Consider the following 21,654-nt stretch of genomic DNA (forward strand, 5'->3'; position numbering starts at 1 on the left):
GCCTGGTGGAGGAAATAAGAAAAGACCTTCAATGGTGGGGCTCACTCCCACTCTCCCTGGCGGGAAAAGTGCAGACGATCAAGATGAACGTACCGCCAAGATTTCTCTTCCTGTTTAGATCCATCCCGATCTTCATCCCCAAGGCCTTTTTTCAAAACGTAGACAGTTTAATCATGGTGTTTGTGTGGGGGAGGGGGGTAAGAATCCGAGAATTCCCAAACTGACACTGCAAAGAGGGAAAGTCAGACGGGGCCTGGCTCTACCGAACCTACAATACTACCACTGGGCAGCAACGGCAGATAAAAATGAGGGGATGGGTACAAGAACCCGACACAGATTGGGGGGGGGGGGGGGGGGGAATGGGGAAACCACACGAGAAGAGGAAGGAGGAGGAAGGGGGGATATCATAGACCGACCCGGAGGGTAGCAAAATGTAAGTACAGTTAGTCAACTGAAGGACAAAATAAACCTCTCTATAAAATAAAGCAACTTAGCACAGGCAAGAAAAATGTAAATTATATAAGCAACAACTGTTTACAAACATGAGAAAAGCCAATAAAAATATTTTTAAAAAAAGAAAGAAATTCTTGGGGTTGACTTGGAACCAGGCCCTTTGGTAGCTATTTATGGGATCTCAAACTTGCCAGAGTTACAGACAGGGGCGAGGGTGGAGTCTCTTGCCTTTGCTTCCCTGTTAGCCCATAGGCGAGTCTTGTTTAGCTGGAGGTCCTCAACCCCGTCCAGTGCAGTGACTTGGCTCAGTCACCTGATGGAATTTGTGTACTTAGAAAAAAACCAGGAGCCCAAGTACAAAGAAATCAATGTAAAATGATGTACAAAAAAACTAAAATTAAGATGGCACGAATCTGGCCCTGCCGCCAGCTGCCGTATTCTCCGGTGCCATTTCTCGGGCGGGGGTGAGATTCACGCCACGCCAGTTGGGGGCCGTTGGCAGCAGCCACTCCGGCAATTCTCCGGGCCCCGATGGGCCGAGCAGCTGTCTGTTTTGACCAGTCCCGCTGGTGGGATCACTCACCTCTGACACCGCCGGGACCTGGCAGGTATATCTCCGGGGGCAGTACTCGGGGTGGGGGGGCGTGGGGGGGGGGGGGGGGGGGCGCGGGGTGATTCAACCCCGGGGGGGGGCCCACGGTGGCCTGACCCGCGACCGGGACCCACCGGACTGCGGGCGGGCCTGGTACCTGGGGGCCTTCTTTCCCCCACGCCGGGCCCCTGTAGGGCTCCGCCATGGCTGGCGTGGAGAAAAGAACTCCCGCGCATGCGCCAAAATACGCTGACCCTTTGGCGCATGCACAAACTCGCGCCATCCCTTCAGCGCCGGCTGGAGCGGCGCCAACCCCTCCGGCGTCCGGAGAATTCCTCACTTTCAGGGGCTGTTGATGCCGGAGTAGTTGGCGCTGGTTCTCCCGCCGGTGTGGGGACTTAGTCCCCAGAAGGGAGTATCCCGGCCCGGGTATCTAGTGAGAGCCGGCTGTGGGGGGAGGGGGGGTGGGGGGGGGGGGGGGGGGGGTTCTACCTGAGGTGGCAGCCATTTAATTCTTTTTTCAGAGAGTTGGTCACCATCAGATGCTAGGGGGGGCGAGGCAGGGCCCTCCGGTTTTATACAGGATATAGAAGGGAGTGCGCCCGCCCCTTAGTGAAGGAGTCCATATCACCTCTAGTCCTTTGTGAATATCAATCCCCCAGTCTCATTCCCGTGACCTGCTTAACTCCAGGTTATTGCAAAGGGCATTGGGGATTAGTTGTTTTTGGGGATTAGTTGTTTTTGGGGGTTTGTGTGGGGGCGGGGGGGGGGGGGGGGAGTTGAATGAAAGGGTTGAAATACTGTTAATTGTTGTATACATATGGTTGTAAAGATGCTGGGCTGGATTCTCCATTTGGGAGACAAGTCCCACGTCGGTGTGAAAACGGTGGTGTTTTACGCTAGGAAAACTAGCACAAAACGGCTGATTCCCAGCTCCGGGGGAGGGGGGGGGGGGGGGCGTGGGGGGGGGGGGGGGGGGGGGGGGGGTGGGGGGGGGGGGTGTGGGGGGGGCGTGGGGAGGGGGGGGGGGCGTGGGGGTGGGGGGGGGGGGGGGGGGGGGGGAGGCGGCAGATAGCAGCCAGGCAGCGTGGAGCTCTAGCTGCCGATCCGGCCCGTCCGCGCCGTGCTTCATGGTGGACACAGCCTGCAAAAGTAGTCCCCCCGTCATAATATCCACTCATGGATATAATGAGATGCAGACAGGCAGTGATTGACACACAGGATAACCAATGAACACACACGACACAGAACAATCAATCACCAGGCAGGACACTACCACAATAAAACACACGAGGCATTAAGACTCTGCCCCTTCTCACTGGATACAGATACAGAGATAGTTAAGAGTGCACAAGGCCATGAGCACCTTCTCCATGTGACAGAGAGCTAGTCTGGTCAAGCCAGTCTGAGGTTATCAGTTTAGATTAATAGTGTCAACCCACAGCAGATTATGTACAGCAACAAGCAATTCCAATAAAACAGGGTTGGACCATCTCCTGTGTCGGAAGCCGGATTCGAGTCTCACTGCATCCAGTTGCAGTCGATGTTAGACCAACTCAGATAACACATCACCCCCCTTTGGCCGGCTTGCGAGCCCCGGATCCCTCTCCCTCCCCCCACAGTGCCCCCAGCCCCAGATAATGTCCCCCCCCCTGCCCGTGGATCTGCCTACCCCCGACTATGGCGGCGTTGGACTGAGTCTGCAGCCACCATGCTGAGTTCCCGACGGATGAGATCACACGTCTCCCACGCTGTCGGGAACTCGGTCAGTCGGGGACGGAGCATCGCAGGGCGAGCCTCAGGCAATGGCCTGAGGTCGTGGAAACAGCGTGCTGAGTACGCTGCATTTCAGGGGCGGAGCATCGCGAAAGTGGCACCGCCCCCGATTCTATCGTCATCGGGGATTCTCCGCCCCGTCGCCGAACGTGATTTCGGCATCGGGGATCGGAGAATCCATTCCGTTATTTTCAAAAATTGTTAACAAAATATTTTTTTTTAAAACAACGTGTTGGGAGGGGTTGGGTGATGAGGGATATGTTTGTATTTTGTATGAATCTGGTTGCAAATTTTATATGCAAACGGCAAATTTTTCCTTTGCAGCAATCTCAAAACACCCAGCCAACCACACCCAACACCAAAATTATTCCGGTGAATCGCACACACAATGTTTTGGACTCAACTACTTCCTGTGGTCACAAATTCCACGGGCCAACCACCCTCTGAATGAAGGAATTTCTCCTCATCTCAGTCCTAATTGGTCTACCCCATATCCTCAGACTGTGAACAATTTAATGTTTTTAAAAACAACGCTGTTTGACTAACCATCAAATAAAATGGATAATATAGTATTGGTCTCTATTTCCATTGGCTGTGGGAAGGCAGTACACCCAGAGAATAGGCCAATTAAATGAAAATCGATTATTGTCACAAGTAGGCTTCAATGAAGTTACTGTGAAAAGCCCCTAGTCGCCACATTCCGGCACCTGTTCGGGGAGGCTGCTACGGGAATCGAACCGTGCTGCTGGCCTGCTTTAAAAGCCAGCTATATAGCCCAGTGTGCTAAACCAGCCCGGGTGGGGGTTCAGGCAGTTTGAGGTGGTAGGTCATGTGATGAAATTTCAAGAATGCACCCAGCCAGTTCCAGTAGCCTTGAATCCACCCAATCATACACCACCCCCACCGAATTCCCGAGGGAATTCCAGGAGTCGATCTTGATGTTTGAACATTACAACAATATGAAATATGGTATTTACTTACTCAGGGTTCCAGTGATCATATCAGAGAATCCCTACAGTTACGAAGGAGGCCATTCGGCCTTTCGAGTCTGCATCGAACCTCTGAACGGGCACCCTACCTAGGCCCACTCCCCTGTCCTATCCCCATAACTCCGCCTAACCCGCACACCTTTGGGCACGAAGGCGCCATTTACAAAGAACAAAGAAAATTACAGCACAGGAACAGGCCCTTCGGCCCTCCCAGCCTGCACCGATCCATATCCTTTATATAAACCTGTCTCCTATTTTCCAAGGATCTACTTCCCTCTCTTCCCCGCCCGTTCATATATCTGTCCAGATGCATCTTAAATGATGCTATCATGCCCGCCTGTACCTCCTCCGCTGGCAAAGTGTTCCAGGCACCCACCACCCTCTGCGTAAAAGACTTTCCACGCATATCTCCCTTAAACTTTCCCCCTCTCACCTTGAAATCGTGACCCCTTGTAATTGACACCCCCACTCTTGGAAAAAGCTTGTTGCTATCCACCCTGTCCATACCTCTCATAATTTTGTAGACCTCAATCAGGTCCCCCCTCAACCTCCGTCTTTCCAACGAAAACAATCCTAATCTACTCAACCTTTCTTCATAGCTAGCACCCTCCATACCAGCCAACATCCTGGTGAACCTCCTCTGCTAAAGCATCCACATCCTTCTGGTAATATGGCGACCAGAACTGCACGCAGTATTCCAAATGTGGCCTAACCAAAGTCCTATACAACTAACATGACCTGCCAACTCTTGTACTCAATACCCCGTCCGATGAAGGCAAGCATGCTGTATGCCTTATTGACCACTCTATCAACCTGCGTTGCCACCTTCAGGGTACAATGGACCTGAACTCCCAGATCGCTCTGTACATCAATTTTCCCCAGGACTCTTCCATTGACCAGATAGTCCGCTCTTGAATTGGATCTTCCAAAATGCATCACCTCACATTTGCCTGGATTGAACTCCATCTGCCATTTCTCTGCCCAACTCTCCAATCTATCTATATTTTGTTGTATTCTCTGACAGTCCTCCTCGCTATCTGCAACTCCACCAATCTTAGTATCATCTGCAAACTTGCTAACCAGACCACCTATACCTTCCTCCAGATCATTTATGTAGATCACAAACAGAAGTGGTCCGAGCACGGATCCCTGTGGAACACGACTAGTCACCCTTCTCCATTTTGAGACACTCCCTACTATGGCTCATTCACCTAACCCAAACATCTTTGGACACTAAGGGGGAGGCAGTGGCGTAGTGGTATTGTCACTGGACTAATAATCTAGAGACGCAGGGTGATGGTCTGGGGACAAGAATTCGAATCCCACCGGAGCAGATGGTGAAATTTGAATTCAAGTGCAGCTCGGTAACATAGTGGTTAGAACGGTTGCTTCACGGCTCCAGGGTCCCAGGTTCGATTCCCGGCTGGGTCACTGTCTGTGTGGAGTCTGCACGTTCTCCCCGTGTCTGTGTGGGTTTCCTCCGGGTGCTCCGGTTTCCTCCCACAGTCCAAAGACTGTGTTAGGTGGATTGGCCATGCTAAATTGCCCTTAGTGTCCAAATAACGTTAAGTGCGGTTACTGGGTTACGGCGATAGGGTAGATATGTGGGCTTCAGTAGGGTGCTCTTTGTAAGGTCCGGTGCAGACTCGATGGGCCGAATGGCCTCCTGCACTGTAAATTCTTTGATTCTAAGGCACCATTTAGCATGGCTAATCCACCTAATCCGAACATCTTTGAACTGTGGGAGGAAACCAGAGGACCCAGGAAAAACCCACGCAGACACGGGGAGAAAGTGCAAACTCCAGGGGCGGAGTCTGCACGTCCTCCCCGTGTGTGCGTGGGTTTCCTCCGGGTGCTCCGGTTTCCTCCCACAGTCCAAAGATGTGCGGGTTAGGTTGATTGGCCATGCTAAATTGCCCGTAGTGTCCTAGAAAGTAAGGTTGGGGGGGGGGGGGGGGGGGGGGGGGTTGTTGGGTTACGGGTATAGGGTGGATACGTGGGTTTGAGTAGGGTGATCATGGCTCGGCACAACATCGAGAGCCGAAGGGCCTGTTCTGTGCTGTACTGTTCTATGTTCTATGTTCCACACAGACAGTCACTCGAGGCAGGAATTGAACCCTGGTCCCTGACGTGGGGAGGCTGCAGTGCTAACCACTATGCCACCGTGCCGCCACATGTGTGTTGATCTACAGAGTACTTTGAGTGCTGAACACAGTTATTGAATGAAAGGACCACGTGGCCCTAATGGGTGAATAAGTGGCAGGGATGGGGCAGGGGAAGAAGTAATGAGGCTGCTTTAACCTATGACTGTCTTAAAACTGACTCCATATTTCTCATTTTCTGCCACTCTGTCTCACTGCTGCGTTTTTGATCTTATAGGGTTCCAAAGAGTTGCTGAATAAACACTTGTACAACACAGTAAACCATTATAATCTGAACTGCTATGAGGTTAAGAAACGACAGAAGATTTTGATGGAGCTTATGCAAACTCTGAGGTCTGTTAAAAAGGAGACACAGTTTGGTGCAGGGGAGCACAATGATCTACAGGTATGCTTCCTTTTAAACTTGCTCACTCCATTCACCTTTTTTTAATCAATCTGTCTGTAACACTATACCAAAACTTGCAAATCGACTTTCACGGATAATATTGCAGGTTAGGTTCAGAGAGATGGATGTTTCAGCCAGCTACCAACACTCGAGGATTGCCCAGGAACTGGACATTAATCTCCACAATGCTTACTGTAATCAAAAAGCATCAAAGCAATTGTTTCCAAATACTCTGATATAAAAATATCAGATATTAATAATAATTGTGCAAAGCAGAGCTCGTTCACTTTCAAATTGGGGCAAGAGTTTGGTGAACTGTGAGGGTGAACAGGATGTTGAACAGGGCGGCGAGCTCAGCTGGAGCTCGGAATGATGTGATGAATATCGCCAAGTAGAGTTCACAAGTCAGTGCTTTACAGGATGGTGAGTGAACAGAAAGGGGGAGAAAAGCGGAAACTAGAGACAGAGTAGCAGGAGGTATATGTCGGCAGGGAGAGTGTCGCTAAAGCTGAGGGAGTTACAGAGGACAAGGGGTGTAGTTAATAACTGAGAGAACAATTTCCATTGTGGCAAGAAGGGCTGAGAATATGTGGGGCTGGAGAAACTGAGGGAAGGTGCAAGGACATAGGATTAGTTCAGGGAACGACCACTGAGGGTTCTGAAGTGAGAATAAGAAGCTGAAAGCCAGTGATCCGGAAACCAGGATGTGACTGGAGCTTGACCCTGACAGCATTATGGACCTGATTGTGCGTGAGGGCACATCCATTGTGGACCTGATTGTGCGTGAGGGCACATCCATTGTGGACCTGATTGTGTGTGAGGGCACATCCATTGTGGACCTGATTGTGCGTGAGGGCACATCCATTGTGAACCTGATTGTGCATGAGGGCACATCCATTGTGAAACTGATTGTGCGTGAGGGCACATCCATTGTGGACCTGATTGTGCGTGAGGGCACATCCATTGTGGACCTGATTGTGCGTGAGGGCACATCCATTGTGGACCTGATTGTGCGTGAGGGCACATCCATTGTGAACCTGATTGTGCGTGAGGGCACATCCATTGTGAACCTGATTGTGCATGAGGGCACATCCATTGTGGACCTGATTGTGTGTGAGGGCACATCCATTGTGGACCTGATTGTGTGTGAGGGCACATCCATTGTGAACCTGATTGTGCGTGAGGGCACATCCATTGTGGACCTGATTGTGCGTGAGGGCACATCCATTGTGGACCTGATTGTGCGTGGGGGCACATCCATTGTGAACCTGATTGTGTGTGAGGGCACATCCAGTTTACAGGAAATCAAATTAGAGAGGCTAGTCAAGAGGGCATTGCGGAATTCCAGCTGTGAGTTATTAAACACATTATTTAGGATATTGGTGGGAGAGCAGGAGCGGTCTGGGAATGTAGGTGCTCAATGTTTTAGAGGTAAAAGGAAGCAGCCTTGGTGACTCCTGGCCTGAAGGAGAGGTGGTAGCTGGGGTGGAGATAGAGGGAGGCCAGAGGTCCACAGGGATCTGCAAGAAGTGAATGGTTTTGGTCTTGCCGACACTGAAACAATCCAGGTAATTAATGTTAGAGAGGCAGTTTGAGAGAATGCCTTTCAAAACGCAGTGGGGTTAACGGAGGAGATGGAATTGATCTGAGGTTCACCAGAGACTTAACCTCAAGCTTTTAGATGCTATCTCCCAGGCCAAGCATGTAAGAGCTCGAGGGGAGTGATCAAGACTGGAACCTTGCGGTACAGTGGAGGTCACATGACGTTGGCAGTGATGATTCGCATCGGACCGTGGGACTGCGGTATCACAGAGGTGAACTGTGGAGAAGATGCTGAAGAGAGTGAAAGGGGGGCAGTGAGCCACAGTCAGCTGGAAGACCATTTTGTGACTTTAATCAGTGCAGATCCCCAAGTGTGGATACTGGGACAGAAACCTGGTTGCAATGTTTCAAACGGGGATTACTGGGAAGGGTAGGAGGCGCTAAGACTCTGGGGAAAGAGTTGAGGCGGTAGTTGGAGAGGATGTAAAGTAGTCACTGCGATTGAAAACTAGTGTGCCTACTGAAATGGGAAAATGCATGTACAACTGCTTGGTATATTTTATTTTACAAACTAAATGTTATAGCCCCCTGGAGGACCACGGGGAAACCATTGTTAGCCCCTATCTGGGACCCTTGGAATACGAGTCTCCCAGATAGGGGCGGAGGCTACCCTGCTGGGGCTCCTAATTGACTGTACATAAAAGGCGGCCCAGGCTGGGCCTGGTGAGTTGAGATCTCCCAGCAAGGACTGGACTGGGAGAGAGTTACTGCCACAGGCAGAATATTGTTTATTGTTATACTTCATACCACTACCGCTGGCTTCCTCAAGTTACTAAACTGAATAATTGTTGATGTTACAGCACAGTAAGGAGGCTGACCATTCTCAGCCATGTAACTGCAGTTTCTTCAATGAGAGCCGGTCTGCTCCTCTCACATTCTCTACCCTTTCCTCACACCGTTTGAATTTCTTCATTTTAAATACTCAGCCATTTCCCATCCAAGAGATGTAATTGTCCCCATCAATCTCTGACACAAGGCCTCTGCTGCCCATCCTGCAGTATGTTACTGAGCCTATGTCTGTGTTCCTTGTGACTGACCCTCACTCAGTCCGTGTCCCTTGTGACTGACCCTCACTCAGTCCGTGTCCCTTGTGACTGACCCTCACTCAGTCTGTGTCCCTTGTGACTGACCCTCACTCAGTCTGCGTCCCTTGTGACTGACCCTCACTCAGTCCGTGTCCCTTGTGACTGACCCTCACTCAGTCTGTGTCCCTTGTGACTGACCCTCACTCAGTCTGTGTGCCCCCCTCCCACCCCACCTGCCCGCCCTATGTACCTGTTTTGCTGTTTAGAGATGATGGCCTATTTCTGTCTTAACCCCGTCTTCCAATCTGGGTTTGTCTAGTCCTTCAAACTGTTTGCTGAACAAGATTTATTCCGAATATTGATTGCAGGAATGACCAATAGCATAACCTCTCCAAGGTATTCCATCTCCCAGCTGATATTTGCTCCTTGTTCTCACATGCACACTGCAAATAAGCATTAAAAATTTGTTTGTTAATTCATAGGTAATCCGTCAGATTGAGAATAAAATAGAGAAGATGGATACGAAAATCAATGTTGCGAAACAGATTTATCAGATGTATCAGAACATCCTGGAGTGTCTGCAGAGAGTGAGTAAATCACAGTGAGGATTGGGATTCTCACACATTCCCAATGGGCCGGATTCGTCCACCCCGCCCGCCGCAAGAATGGGCGAGACGCAAACAGTGGAGTTCAATGGGGCCAAGGCCACTTTATTCACAAACAAGGAGTGGTTTGGAATGCTCTACCCAGCAAGACTCTGGGTGACATTCGGTCAATAAGGAACATTATTTTAAAACAACGTGAGATGCAAATGACTTCATCTGGAAAAGTGGGCTGGGGAGACTGCAATAATGGACACAATGTTCCTTCATTCTCTGATCTGAATACCTGCATGTCCTGAGGTGGGGGAGGAGAAAGAAGGCAAGGGCACACCAGGATGTGAAGGGAGGTGGGTGGGGTGGGGAGGGGGAACAAAACGGGCAGAGGATAGAGGGGAGATGCCACCACACTGGCAAGCATGCTAGTACATGGAAATAAGTGAAGGGAGTGCGGCGTAACTCTCGAAAGGGAGGGAGCGTCTGACAGAAGAGGGGGGATAAAAACAGGTCGGATGGTAGTGGGGGAGAAGGGCAAGGAGGGGGAGGCAAAGGGCGGGATAGGGAGTCGGTAAGGGCAGAGGGGCCCGGGGGAAGATGGGAGGGTAGAATGCTGGTTACAACAAGTGGCACATGGGGACGGCTGGAACGAAGAAGGAAACGGTGGCCACCTTGGATGGCCCCCAAACAAAGGGAAATCCCAAATCTCGGGGTGCATGGGCATGGTCCACATGGTAAGTATTGCTGACCCATCGGGGGGAGGGGGAGAACCCCCCCCATCAGAATAGTCACCTGGAACATCAGGGGATTCAATGGCCGGGGGGAAAAATCCAGAGTCTTTTCCCATTTGAAAAGCCTGAGGGCCGACATAGTCTCCCTCCAAGAGACACACCAGAGAGAGAAGGACCGACTGAGGGGAAGAGCTGGATAGCACAGATCTTTGATGAATACTAGGGATGAGGTTGAAGGGGGTGGCTATACTGTTCAGTAAGAGGATGACCTTTACAACAAAGATGTGATGGACCCGGGGGATGGTATGTAATGATCAGCAGTGTCCTGGAAGGGGCACAGGTGGTGTTTGTGAATATATACGCTGTCATGTGAGAGTACCTTTAAGAAATGGGTGTTTATCAATGGGTGTGTATATAAATATCTGTAGTGAGAGTACCTTTAAGAAATGGGTGTTTACCACTGCAGCGATGTCAGAGAGTGGGTGGAGCTGGGCTGTCTGTCAGCTTTTTACTTTCATTTTAGGCTGTTTGCTGCAGGGTGTGTTTTAGCTTCGTTTTCGGTGTTGGAGCTGAAGCCAGACAGAGCAGGTGTACTGTTGATCTCTCTGCCATGAAAATACTATCTCTTGATCATTTGGTGAATTCAGAATTACAAATGTTCTCAGTAGTGAATGTAAACCTAATGTGCTTCTGTTAAAAGGTGTTTCTTAAGTCTTCTGGATGTTGTTTGGGAAGTTATTAAGGATTACTTAGTGTTGTATTCTTTGGGGGTTGTATTTGAATTGATGGCTGCTAAGATGTTCACTGTATGTTTTGAAAAGGTTAAATTCAGTTCATAGAATAAACATTGTTTTGCTTTAAAAAATACTTTTCCATTTCTGCTCTACAACACATGTAAAGTGGGCCGTGTGCTCCCCATACCACAATATATTAAAAGTTGTGGGTCAGGCGAACTACATGATACACTTTGAGGTTCTCTAAACCCTGGCCCATAACAAATTGGGGGCTTGAGGGGGGATAAAAGTCTATCTATTGGATTGGTGTAGTGAACTAAAAGACGGTGAGGGGTGAACATATTGTGGTTGCTTTTCAGGTGCGGTATTCTAGTTTAAGTGGGGAGTGTGTTGTGGACAGTGGCTCTTTCAGAGGCTCTGAAGTTTTTGGGGGTGGAGACAGTCACACGCAGTACCTTACGGACAGAGATTAAAAGCAGGCTGTTAGATTTGGCAAAAACATTGCAATTAACATGACCTGACAAAATGCGAAAAGACAAGGTAATTATGGTGGTGGTGAAGCATTTAAAGTTGCCTAAGATATAGTTTGACTCATTAGAAATTGCAAAAATTCAGTTACAAATTAAACAAATGGAACATGAGAAAGAATTAAAGCAGCTTGAATACAAAAGAGAGGAAAAAGTAAGACCGAGAGCGGGGAAAAAAAGGAAGAGAAAGAAATAGAGAGGAAAATGAAAGAGAGAGAGAGGAAAAAGTAAAGGAGAGAGACGAAAGGAGAAAAGAAAGAATAGTCCTAGCAGAATAAAAAGAAAGAGAAAGGGAGCTACAGATCAGGGAAAAAGATAAAGAGAGAGAGGTTGAGCTTCAGAAAATTGCTCTGAAATATAATAGTCAGTTAAAATTGTCAGACGTTGTCAGGGATTGACGCCCGATCCTAGGGGCAGCGAAGGTGGTAAAGGTCAGGAGAAAGCACAGGGAAGGGATATGTCGAGGATCCAGTAAAAAAAACGGCCGTGAAAACAGCTGAAAGTCTGTCGGGGAGTAAAAAGGTCACCGCGGGGTCTGTAAAGAAAATGGAGGCTGGAGCACCAGGGGAGGCCGCATTGCTTACGGCTGAAGAAATAACTACGGTGATGGCTGCGGAATTCGAAAGGCAGTTTACAAAATACATGGAGACAATGAGGAAGAAGCTCAGGGAGGTTTTGAGTGTGCAGGTGGAGGAGGCGATTTTCCCACGATGACGACAGCGGTGGCGAGCACAGTGGCGTTGGTACGGAAGCAAGGGGAGGCGCTGAAGGAAGTGGAGGAAGAGACATTATTGCAGCACGGTGATCAACTTACCTCGATGGGGATGCAGAAGGCGAGGGCTCTTTGGGATGTAGGTGGATATGCGGGGTTTGTGTGCTAAAAGGGGATTTCTGGGCTTTCCTAGGGCCGGGCAAGGGGGAAAGGGACCCGGGCGGGGGCCTCCATGCGGGCCGGTTTAAGCCGGCCAGTGAACGGGGGTGAGGTGGGGGGAGGGGCTGCGGCCATCGGAGCCTGGCAGAACAGGGTCCGAGTGGTCTAGCTGGGGTGGAAAGTTGTGTGGAAGGAACCGAGGTTGGGGGGAGGTTTCACAAGAGGCAGTGGACGGGAGCAGTTGAAAGGGGGGTGGGGAGGGGTTTACAACTCTTGGGTATCATGTACGGCACTCTTTCAGAGGTTGGACGGTGTTGAGTGTGGGGTGGGGGGGGGGGGGGGGGGAGAGGGGAGAGTAGACTCTATAGTGACCATGGGCGGTCCCGGACTCCTTTTTTTCTTTTTCTCCTTTGTTTTTTGTTTCCACCGTGGCAGGGTTTGTTTTATTGGATGCATATATTGACAGGTGGGCCGTTGTTTGGGGTGGTGGGAGGATGGGATTGTTGTTGTTGTTAAGGGGATTGATTTTGTATTTGTTACCATTTACTGTCTGTGGGTGGGGTGTAAATTTTGAAGGAAAATGTGAAAATGGAGAATAAAAACATTTATTTTTTTAAAAATTGTCAGACGTTAAGGGAAACGTACAGTTGGATGATAGTGATGAGGATAATGAGGAAGAGCGTCAAAGTCGAAGGCTTGGTGGGAATCTATTTAAATATGTCCAAGCATTGCCAAGGTTTGATGAGAAGGAAGTGGAAGCCTTTTTTATTTCATTTGAGAAGGTAGCTAAACAAATGAAATGGCCACAGGACATGTGGGTATTACTGATTCAAACAAAGCTGGTAGGTAGGGCTAGTGAAGTGTTTGCATCACTGCTGGAGGAGGTATCTGGGTGTATGAGGGGGTGAAAAAATCCATCTTAGGTGTATATGAACTAGTGCCTGAAGCTTACAGACAAAGGTTTAGAAATTTAAGGAAAGAATTTGGTCAAACATACATGGAGTTTGAAAGGATCAAACAGAGTAATTTTGATAGGTGGATAAGGGCTTTGAAAATAGACCAAACGTATGAAGCTCTCAGATAAATTATACATTTGGAGGAGTTTAAAAATTCAATTCCTGATGTGGTGAGAACTCATGTGGAAGAGCAGAGGGTTAAAACTACGAGATTAGCAGCAGAAATGGCCGATGATTATGAATTAGTTCATAAATCAGTTCACGGTAGCATGGTGGTTAGCATAAATGCTTCACAGCTCCAGGGTCCCGGGTTCGATTCCCGGCTGGGTCACTGTCTGTGCGGAGTCTGCATGTCCTCCCCGTGTGTGCGTGGGTTTCCTCCGGGTGCTCCGGTTTCCTCCCACAGTCCAAAGATGTGCGGGTTAGGTGGATTGGCTATGCTAAATTGCCCGTAGTGTCCTAAAAAGTAAGGTTAAGGGGGGGGGTTGTTGGGGGTATAGGGTGGATACGTGGGTTTGAGTAGGGTGATCATGGCTCGGCACAACATCGAGGGCCGAAGGGCCTGTTCTGTGCTGTACTGTTCTATGTTCTAAATCAAAGCTTGGTTTCCGACATCAGTTTCAGCCGGTGAGGGATAGAAACTGGGGACATGAGAAATACTCAAGTGGTAAAGATAAAGATGATCTGATGGGAGATAATGGCAGCATAGTAGCATTGTGGACAGCACAATTGCTTCACAGCTCCAGGGTCCCAGGTTCGATTCCGGCTTGGAATCGTGCGGAGTCTGTCTGTGCGGAGTCTGCACATCCTCCCCGTCTGTGCACGGGTTTCCTCCGGGTGCTCCGGTTTCCTCCCACAGTCCAAAGATGTGCAGGTTAGGCGGAATGGCCATGATAAATTGCCCTTAGTGTCCAAAATTGCCTAGTGTTGGGTGGGGTTATGGGGATAGGGTGCTCTTTCCAAGAGCCGGTGCAGACTCGATGGGCCGAATGGCCTCCTTCTGCACTGTAAATTCTATGATAATCTATGAGAGTGTACCTCAGATTAAAAAAGAAATCCAGGCGGGTGGAGAAGAAATGAAAAGTTTCAAATGTTTTGACTGTAATAAACTAGGCCATGTAAAGTCACAGTGTTGGTGGTTGAAGAAAAGCACTGGGAAGGCTGATGTGGTAAAACAGGATAAGACAGTGGGATTTGTTAGAGTGGTAAAGGAAAGCCCAAGTGAAGCGAAGGAGGTACAAAAGATTGTACAGCCTGATCAAGAGGTGATTGATAAGAAGGTGGCAGATCTCTTTAAAGAATTTACTTGTGTGGGTAAAGTTTACTCGTGTATCAGGAGGAGCAGGTGAAATAGAACATAGAATTGTACAGCACAGTACAGGCCCTTCAGCCCACAATGTTGTGCCAAACTAGTCTGAAACTAATATCAAATCAACCTACTCCCAATCATTCTAGTGTACTCCATATGCCTATCCAGTAACCACTTGAAAGTTCCTAAAGTGTCCGACTCCACTACCATAGCTGGGAGTGCGTTCCATGCCCCAACCACTCTCTGAGTAAAGAACCTACCTCTGACATCCCTCCTATATCTTCCACCATGAACCTTATAGTTATGCCCCTTGTAACAGCTAAATCCACCCGAGGAAAAAGTCGCTGAACGTCCACTCTATCTATCCCTCTCATCATCTTATACACCTCAATTAAGTCACCTCTCGTCCTCCTTCGCTCCAATTAGAAAAGCCCTAGCTCCCTCAAACTTTCCTCATAAGACCCACCCACCAATCCAGGCAGCATCCTGGTGAATCTCCTTTGCACCCTTTCCAATGCTTCCACATCCTTCTGATAACGTGGTGACCAGAACTGCACACAATACTCCAAATGTGGTCTAACCAAGGTCCTGTACAGTTGCAGCAAAACCTCACGGCTCTTAAACTCAATCCCCCGTTAATAAATGCTAACACACTATAGGCTTTCTTCACGGCTCTATCCACTTGGGTGGCAATTTCAGAGATCTATGGACATGAACTCCGAGATCTCTCTGCTCCTCCACATTCTTCAGAACCCTGCCGTTAAACATGTAATCCGCATTCAAATTAGTCCTACAAAAATGAATCGCCTCACATTTATCAGGGTTAAACTCCATCTGCCACTTTTCAGCCCAGCTCTGCATCCTGTCAATGTATCTTTGCAGCCAACAACAGCTCTCCACATTATCCACTTCTCCACCAATCTTGGTGTCATCAGCAAAGTCACTAACTCAACCTTCAACTGCATCAGCCAAGTCATTGATAAAAATCACAAATAGCAGAGGACCCAGCACTGATCCCTGTGGTACACCGCTGGTGACTGGGCTCCAGGATGAAAATTTACCATCTACCACCACCCTGTCTTCTGTGATAGCCAGTTACTGATCCAATCGGAAAAATTTCCCTCTATGCCATGCCTCCTTACTTTCTGTATGAGCCGACCATGGGGCACCTTATCAAACGCCTTACTAAAATCCATGTATACGACATCAACTGCTCTACCTTCATCTATGTACTTAGTTACTTCCTCAAAGAATACAATCAAACATGTGAGGCAAAACTTACCCCACTCAAATCCGTGCTGACTATCCTGGACTAAGCTGTATCTTTCCAAATGATCATAATCCTATCCCTCAGGACCCTTTCCAATTTACCTATGACCGAAGTGAGACTAAACGGCCTATAGTTCCCAGGGTTATACCTATTCCCTTTCTTGAACAAGGAGACAACATTCTCCTCTCTCCAGTCTTCTGCCACTATTCCTGTCAACAATGAGGACATAAAGATCAAAGCCAAGGCTCAGCAATCACATCCCTCGCCTCCCAAAGAATCCTAGGATCCTAGGATATATCCCATCAGGCCCAGGGGGCTTATCTATCCTCAGGCTTCTCAAACTTTCGAACACATCTTCCTTCTGAATATCTACCTCCTCCAGCCTACCAGCCTGTATCTCACTATCCTCAACAACATGGCCCCTCTCCTTTGTGAACACTGAAGAAAAGTATTCATTTAGGGCCTCTCCTATATCTTCAGACTCCATGCAAACGTTCCCACTACTGTCCTTGACCGGCCCTAACTTCACCTTGGTCATTCTTTTATTCCTCACATAAGTGTAAAAAAGCCTTGGGGTTTTCCTTGATCCTACCCGCCAAGGACTTCTCATGCCCCCTCCTAGCTCTCCTAAGCCCTTTCTTGAGCTCCTTCCTAGCTACCTTGTAACCCTCAAGCGACCCAACTGAACCTTGTTTTCTCATCCTTACATAAGCCCCCTTCTTCCTCTTGACAAGACATTCAACCTCTTTTGTGGTTCCCTCACTCGACCATTTCCTCCCTGCCTGACAGGGACATTCATATCAAGAACACGCAATATTTGCTCCTTGAACAAGCTCCACATCTCATTTGTGCCTTTCCTTGACAGTTCCTGTTTCCATCTTATGCTCCCCAATTCTTGCCTAATTGCATCGTAATTACCCTTCCCCCAATTATAAACCTTGCCCTGCCGTATGTTCCTATCCCTCTCCATTGCTATAGGGAAAGTCACCGAATTGTGGTCACTATCTCCAAAGTGCTCTCCCACAACTAAATCTAACACTTGGCCCGGTTATTACCCAGTACCAAATCCAATGTGGCCCCGCCTCTTGTCATTGTATCCACCCTCCTCACTGGATAAAAATAGCCCCATCCAAACTATTCGAATTATAGTGGTGCCAATCAATATTTGGAAATATTGACAACTACTCTGTGACTACCGCACTTACCCAAAATCTGCATTGCAATTTTTTCCTCCACATCTCTGTTACTGTTCGGGGGCCTATAGAAAACTCCTAACAAAGTGACCGCTCCTTTCCTATTTCTAACTTCAGCCCACACTACCTCAGTGCACAGATCCTCCTCAAGCTGCCTTTCTGCAGCCATTATATTATCCTCGATTAACAATGCTACTCCTCCACCTCTTTTACCACCTTCCCTAATCTTATTGAAACATCTAAACCCCGGAACCTCCAACAACCATTCCTGTCCCTGTTCTATCCCCCTCTCCGTAATGGCCACAACATCGTAGTCCCAGGTACCAATCCATGCTTCAAGCTCCCCAACCTTATTCCTGATGCTCCTCGCTTTGAAGTAGACACACTTCAAACCACTTTCATGCCAGCAGGTCCACTCTTGTGACCTTGGTACCTTCCTCAGTACTGCACCACCCTCAACTTCCTGAACGCCAGCAACGCTATCTCCTGGACTACAAATCAGTTTCCCATCCCCCAGCCAAATTAGTTTAACCCCCCTCGAAGAGCTGTAGCAAATTTCCCTCCCAGGATATTGGTGCCCCTCTGGTTCAGGTGTAACCCATCCTGTTTGTGCAGGTCCCACCTTCCCCAGAATGTACTCCAATTATCCAAGTAACTGAAACCCTTCCTCCTACACCATCCCTGTAGCCACGTGTTTAACTGCACTCTCTCCCTGTTCCTCACCTCGCTAGCACGTGGCACTGGCAGCAAACCAGAGATTACAACACGGTCTGTCCTGGCTCTCATCTTCCACCCTAGCTCCCTAAATTCCTGGTTTACATCCCTGTCCCTTTTCCTACCTATGTCGTTGGTCCCGATGCGTACCACGACTTGTGGGAGGCTCCACCTCCCCCTTAAGGATCATGAAAACACGATCAGAGACGTCATGGACCTTGGCACCCGGGAGGCAACACACCAACCGTGAGTCTCTATCGTTGCCACAGAACCGCCTATCTGTACCTCTAACTATAGAATCTCCAATAACTAATGCTCTCCTGCTCTCCCCCCTTCCCTTCTGAGCCACAGGGACAGACTCAGTGCCAGAGACCTGGTCACCGTGGCTTACCTCTGGTAGGTCGTCCGTCCTCTCCGCCCCCCCAACAGTGTCCAAAACGGTATTCCTGCTATTGAGGGGAACAACCGCAGGGGATCCCTGCACTGACTGCTTCTTCCCCCTCCTTTTAAACGTCACCCAGCTACCTTCATTCTTAGGAGTAACTACATCCCTGGAGCTTCGATCTATAACCGGGTCTGCCTCCCGAATGATCCTCAGTTCATCCAGCTCCAGTTCCCTAACACGGTCTTTGAGGAGCTGGAGATGGGTGCACTTCCCGCAGGTGAACCCAGCAGAGCCACTGACGGTGTCCATCACCTCAAACATCCTACATGAGGAACATTGCACTGCCTTCTCTGCCATGCCTTCCATTTATCCACTTGACAATTACAGAGAGAGAAAAAAAAGCTTAACTGATTTTCACACTCCCCGACAGCAGCTTTCAACGTGTCCCCACAATCTATCCTCACTGAGAACTCCTTCTCGTCGCAGTGACTGCACCTGAGGCAAATCTCTAACCGCAACAGCCAATCAGCGTTGCCGCTCTGCCACCCTCAGAAGTCACAATTTAAAGAGATACAGGAGCTAGTCAATCTTTAATGGTAAGAGATGAGGAGTTATGTAGTTTAGGAAGAATGTTGCCAGAAAATGTGGTAATATGTGGAATTCAGGGTGAGGTGAGTAGTGTTCCATTATATAAGGTAAGGTTGGAAAGTCCAGTGAAGAGTGGTGAAGTGGTAGTAGGAGTAATAGAGAAACTATCTTGTGCAGGAATACAGTTTATCTTGGGTAATGATATAGCTGGATCGCAGGTGGGAGTGATGCCTACTGTGGTTGATACGCCAGTGGAAAATCAGACAACTGAAGTGTTGAAGGACGAATATCCTGGGAATTTTCTGGACTGTGTAGTAACAAGGTCGTAAAGTCACAGGTCAAGACAAGAGGAGAAATCAAAGAGTGAAGATGAAGTTGAAGTGCAATTATAAGAAACGATTTTTGATCAGATGGTTGAAAAAGAACAAGAACAGGTGGAGGATGAGGCAGATATTTTTAGTTCAGGAAAATTGGCAGAGTTACAACAAAAATATATAGAAATAAAACGGATGTATCAGAAAGCATACACAGAAGAGGAATCTGAGTGGATGCCAGAGTGTTATTACCGTAAAAGTAATGTCTTGATGAGAAAATGGAGACCTTTACATATCCAGGCGGATGAAAAGTGGGCAGAAGTTCATCAAGTAGCATTGCCAGTAGGGTATAGAAAGGAGGTGTTGTGAGTTGCACATGAGGTACCAGTGGGAGATCATTTGGGAGTAAGGAAAACTCAAGCTAAAATCCAGAAACATTTTTATTGGCCTGGACTACATAAAGATGGAGCTAAATTTTGTCAATCATGTCACACATGTCAAGTGATAGGGAAACCTCAAGCAGTGATAAAACCAGCGCGCTTAATACCCATTCCAGCATTTGAGAAACCTTTCACAAGGGTCCTAATTGATTGTGTAGGACCGCTTCCTAAAACCAAAAGTGGGAATCAATATATTTTGACCATAATGGATGCGTCTACTAGGTTTCCAGAGGCCATTCTAATACGTAATATTACAGCTAAAAAGATTGTGGAGGAGTTACTTAAATTCTTTACTCGCTATGGACTACCCATAGAAATACAATCGGATCAAGGATCAAATTTTACCTCAAGTAAAGAAGTTCAAAGAAGTCATGGATCGCTTAGGAATAAAAAAAATTTAAATCAACTGCGTACCATCCAGAAATGCAGGGAGCGTTAGAAAGGTGGCATCAGACATTAAAGTCAATGTTGAGGGCTTTATTGTCACGATTATCCAGAGGATTGGGATAAAGGAATTCCATTCATACTGTTTGTAATTAGGGATGCACCTAATCAGTCAACTAAATTCAGTCCTTTTGAACTAATTTTTGGTCATGAGGTAAGAGGACCACTTAAATTGATTAAGGAAAAATTGGTGAGTGTGAAATCGGAAATTACATTGTTGGATGTCAAATTTTAGGCAACGATTAAATAGAGCAGGTGAATTAGCTAGACAACATTTAAAAGTTAGCCAAAATGTGATGACACGAGTAGCGGACAAGAAATCCAAAGTTCGTAGTTTTGCCAGTGGAGATAAAGTTTTAGTATTGTTACCAGTGGTAGGTGAACCTTTAAAAGCAAGGTTTTGTGGACCTTATCTGATTGAAAGGAAATTAAATGAGGTGAATTATGGTAAGAACACCGGATAGAAGGAAGACTCACCGAGCGTGTCATGTGAATATGCTTAAAAGGTACTTTGAAAGGTAAGGAGAGAAAAAGGAGGAGGTTTTAATGATTCTAACTCAAAGTGACGAAGCAAATCCAGTTGACTTGGAATTTGACATATCTTAAATTAAATTGGAAAATGAGGATGTTCTTAAAAATTAGGATAAATTGTTGAGTTTCCTTCCAAAGGAAAACAAACTGACCTGAAAGAATTATTGATATCACATGGGCAAGTTTGTGGAGATAAATTGCGAAGTATTAAAATGGCTATACATGATGTAGATGTGGGATATGCTGTTCCAATCAAACAACATCCATATAGACTTTACCCTTTAAAATTGGTGCAGGTTAACAAAGAGATTGAGAGTATGCTTTAAAATGGCATAATTGAAGTGGGTTGCAGCCAATGGAGCTCACCAATAGTGATGGTACCTAAACCAGACGGTACCCAACGGTTGTGTGTGGATGAGAGAAAGGTTAATGCAGTTACAAGAACGGACTCTTATCCTGTTCCACTTTTGGAGGATTGCATTGAGAAAGTGGGACAATCAGCTTTTATTTCCAAACTGGATTTACTCAAATGGTTACTGGCAGATACCTTTATCCGAAAGGCCGAAGAAGATTTCCGCTTTTGTGACTCCAGATTGTCATTCAAAGTTAAATGAAAAATGCTCCAGCCACATTTCAACGGTTAACGAACAAATTGTGCGGTATACATCGACGATCTGGTAATTTTCAGCCAGACATGGGAAGAACATTTAAAACATCTGATGGAGTTATTCGATCGACTTCAGGAGGCAGGTTTGGTGATAAACCTAGCCAAAAATAAATTTGAAACAGCCCAAGTCAATTTCCTTGGCCATAGGGTAGCAGGGTAGCATGGTGGTTAGCATAAATGCTTCACAGCTCCAGGGTCCCAGGTTCGATTCCCGGCTGGGTCACTGTCTGTGTGGAGTCTGCACGTCCTCCCCCTGTGTGCGTGGGTTTCCTCCGGGTGCTCCGGTTTCCTCCCACAGTCCAAAGATGTGCGGGTTAGGTGGATTGGCCATGCTAAATTGCCTGTAGTGTCCTAATAAAAGTAAGGTTAAGGGGGGGTTGTTGGGTTACAGGTATAGGGT

General features: G+C 47.8%; 1 protein-coding gene across 1 annotated transcript in view; it reads left to right on the forward strand.

Moving 5' to 3' along the window:
- The window catches only part of LOC119955794 (coiled-coil domain-containing protein 183-like), a 112,735-nt gene that overhangs the window by 40,196 nt on the left and 50,885 nt on the right, over window positions 1-21,654 (forward strand). The window contains exons 4-5 of the mRNA XM_038782373.1: window positions 6,190-6,357; window positions 9,467-9,571. Of these exons, the coding sequence (XP_038638301.1) occupies window positions 6,190-6,357; window positions 9,467-9,571 (273 nt within the window). The remainder of the gene's footprint in view (window positions 1-6,189; window positions 6,358-9,466; window positions 9,572-21,654) is intronic.

This window comes from Scyliorhinus canicula, chromosome 21, assembly GCF_902713615.1.
Source record: "Scyliorhinus canicula chromosome 21, sScyCan1.1, whole genome shotgun sequence".
Taxonomy (NCBI): domain Eukaryota; kingdom Metazoa; phylum Chordata; class Chondrichthyes; order Carcharhiniformes; family Scyliorhinidae; genus Scyliorhinus; species Scyliorhinus canicula.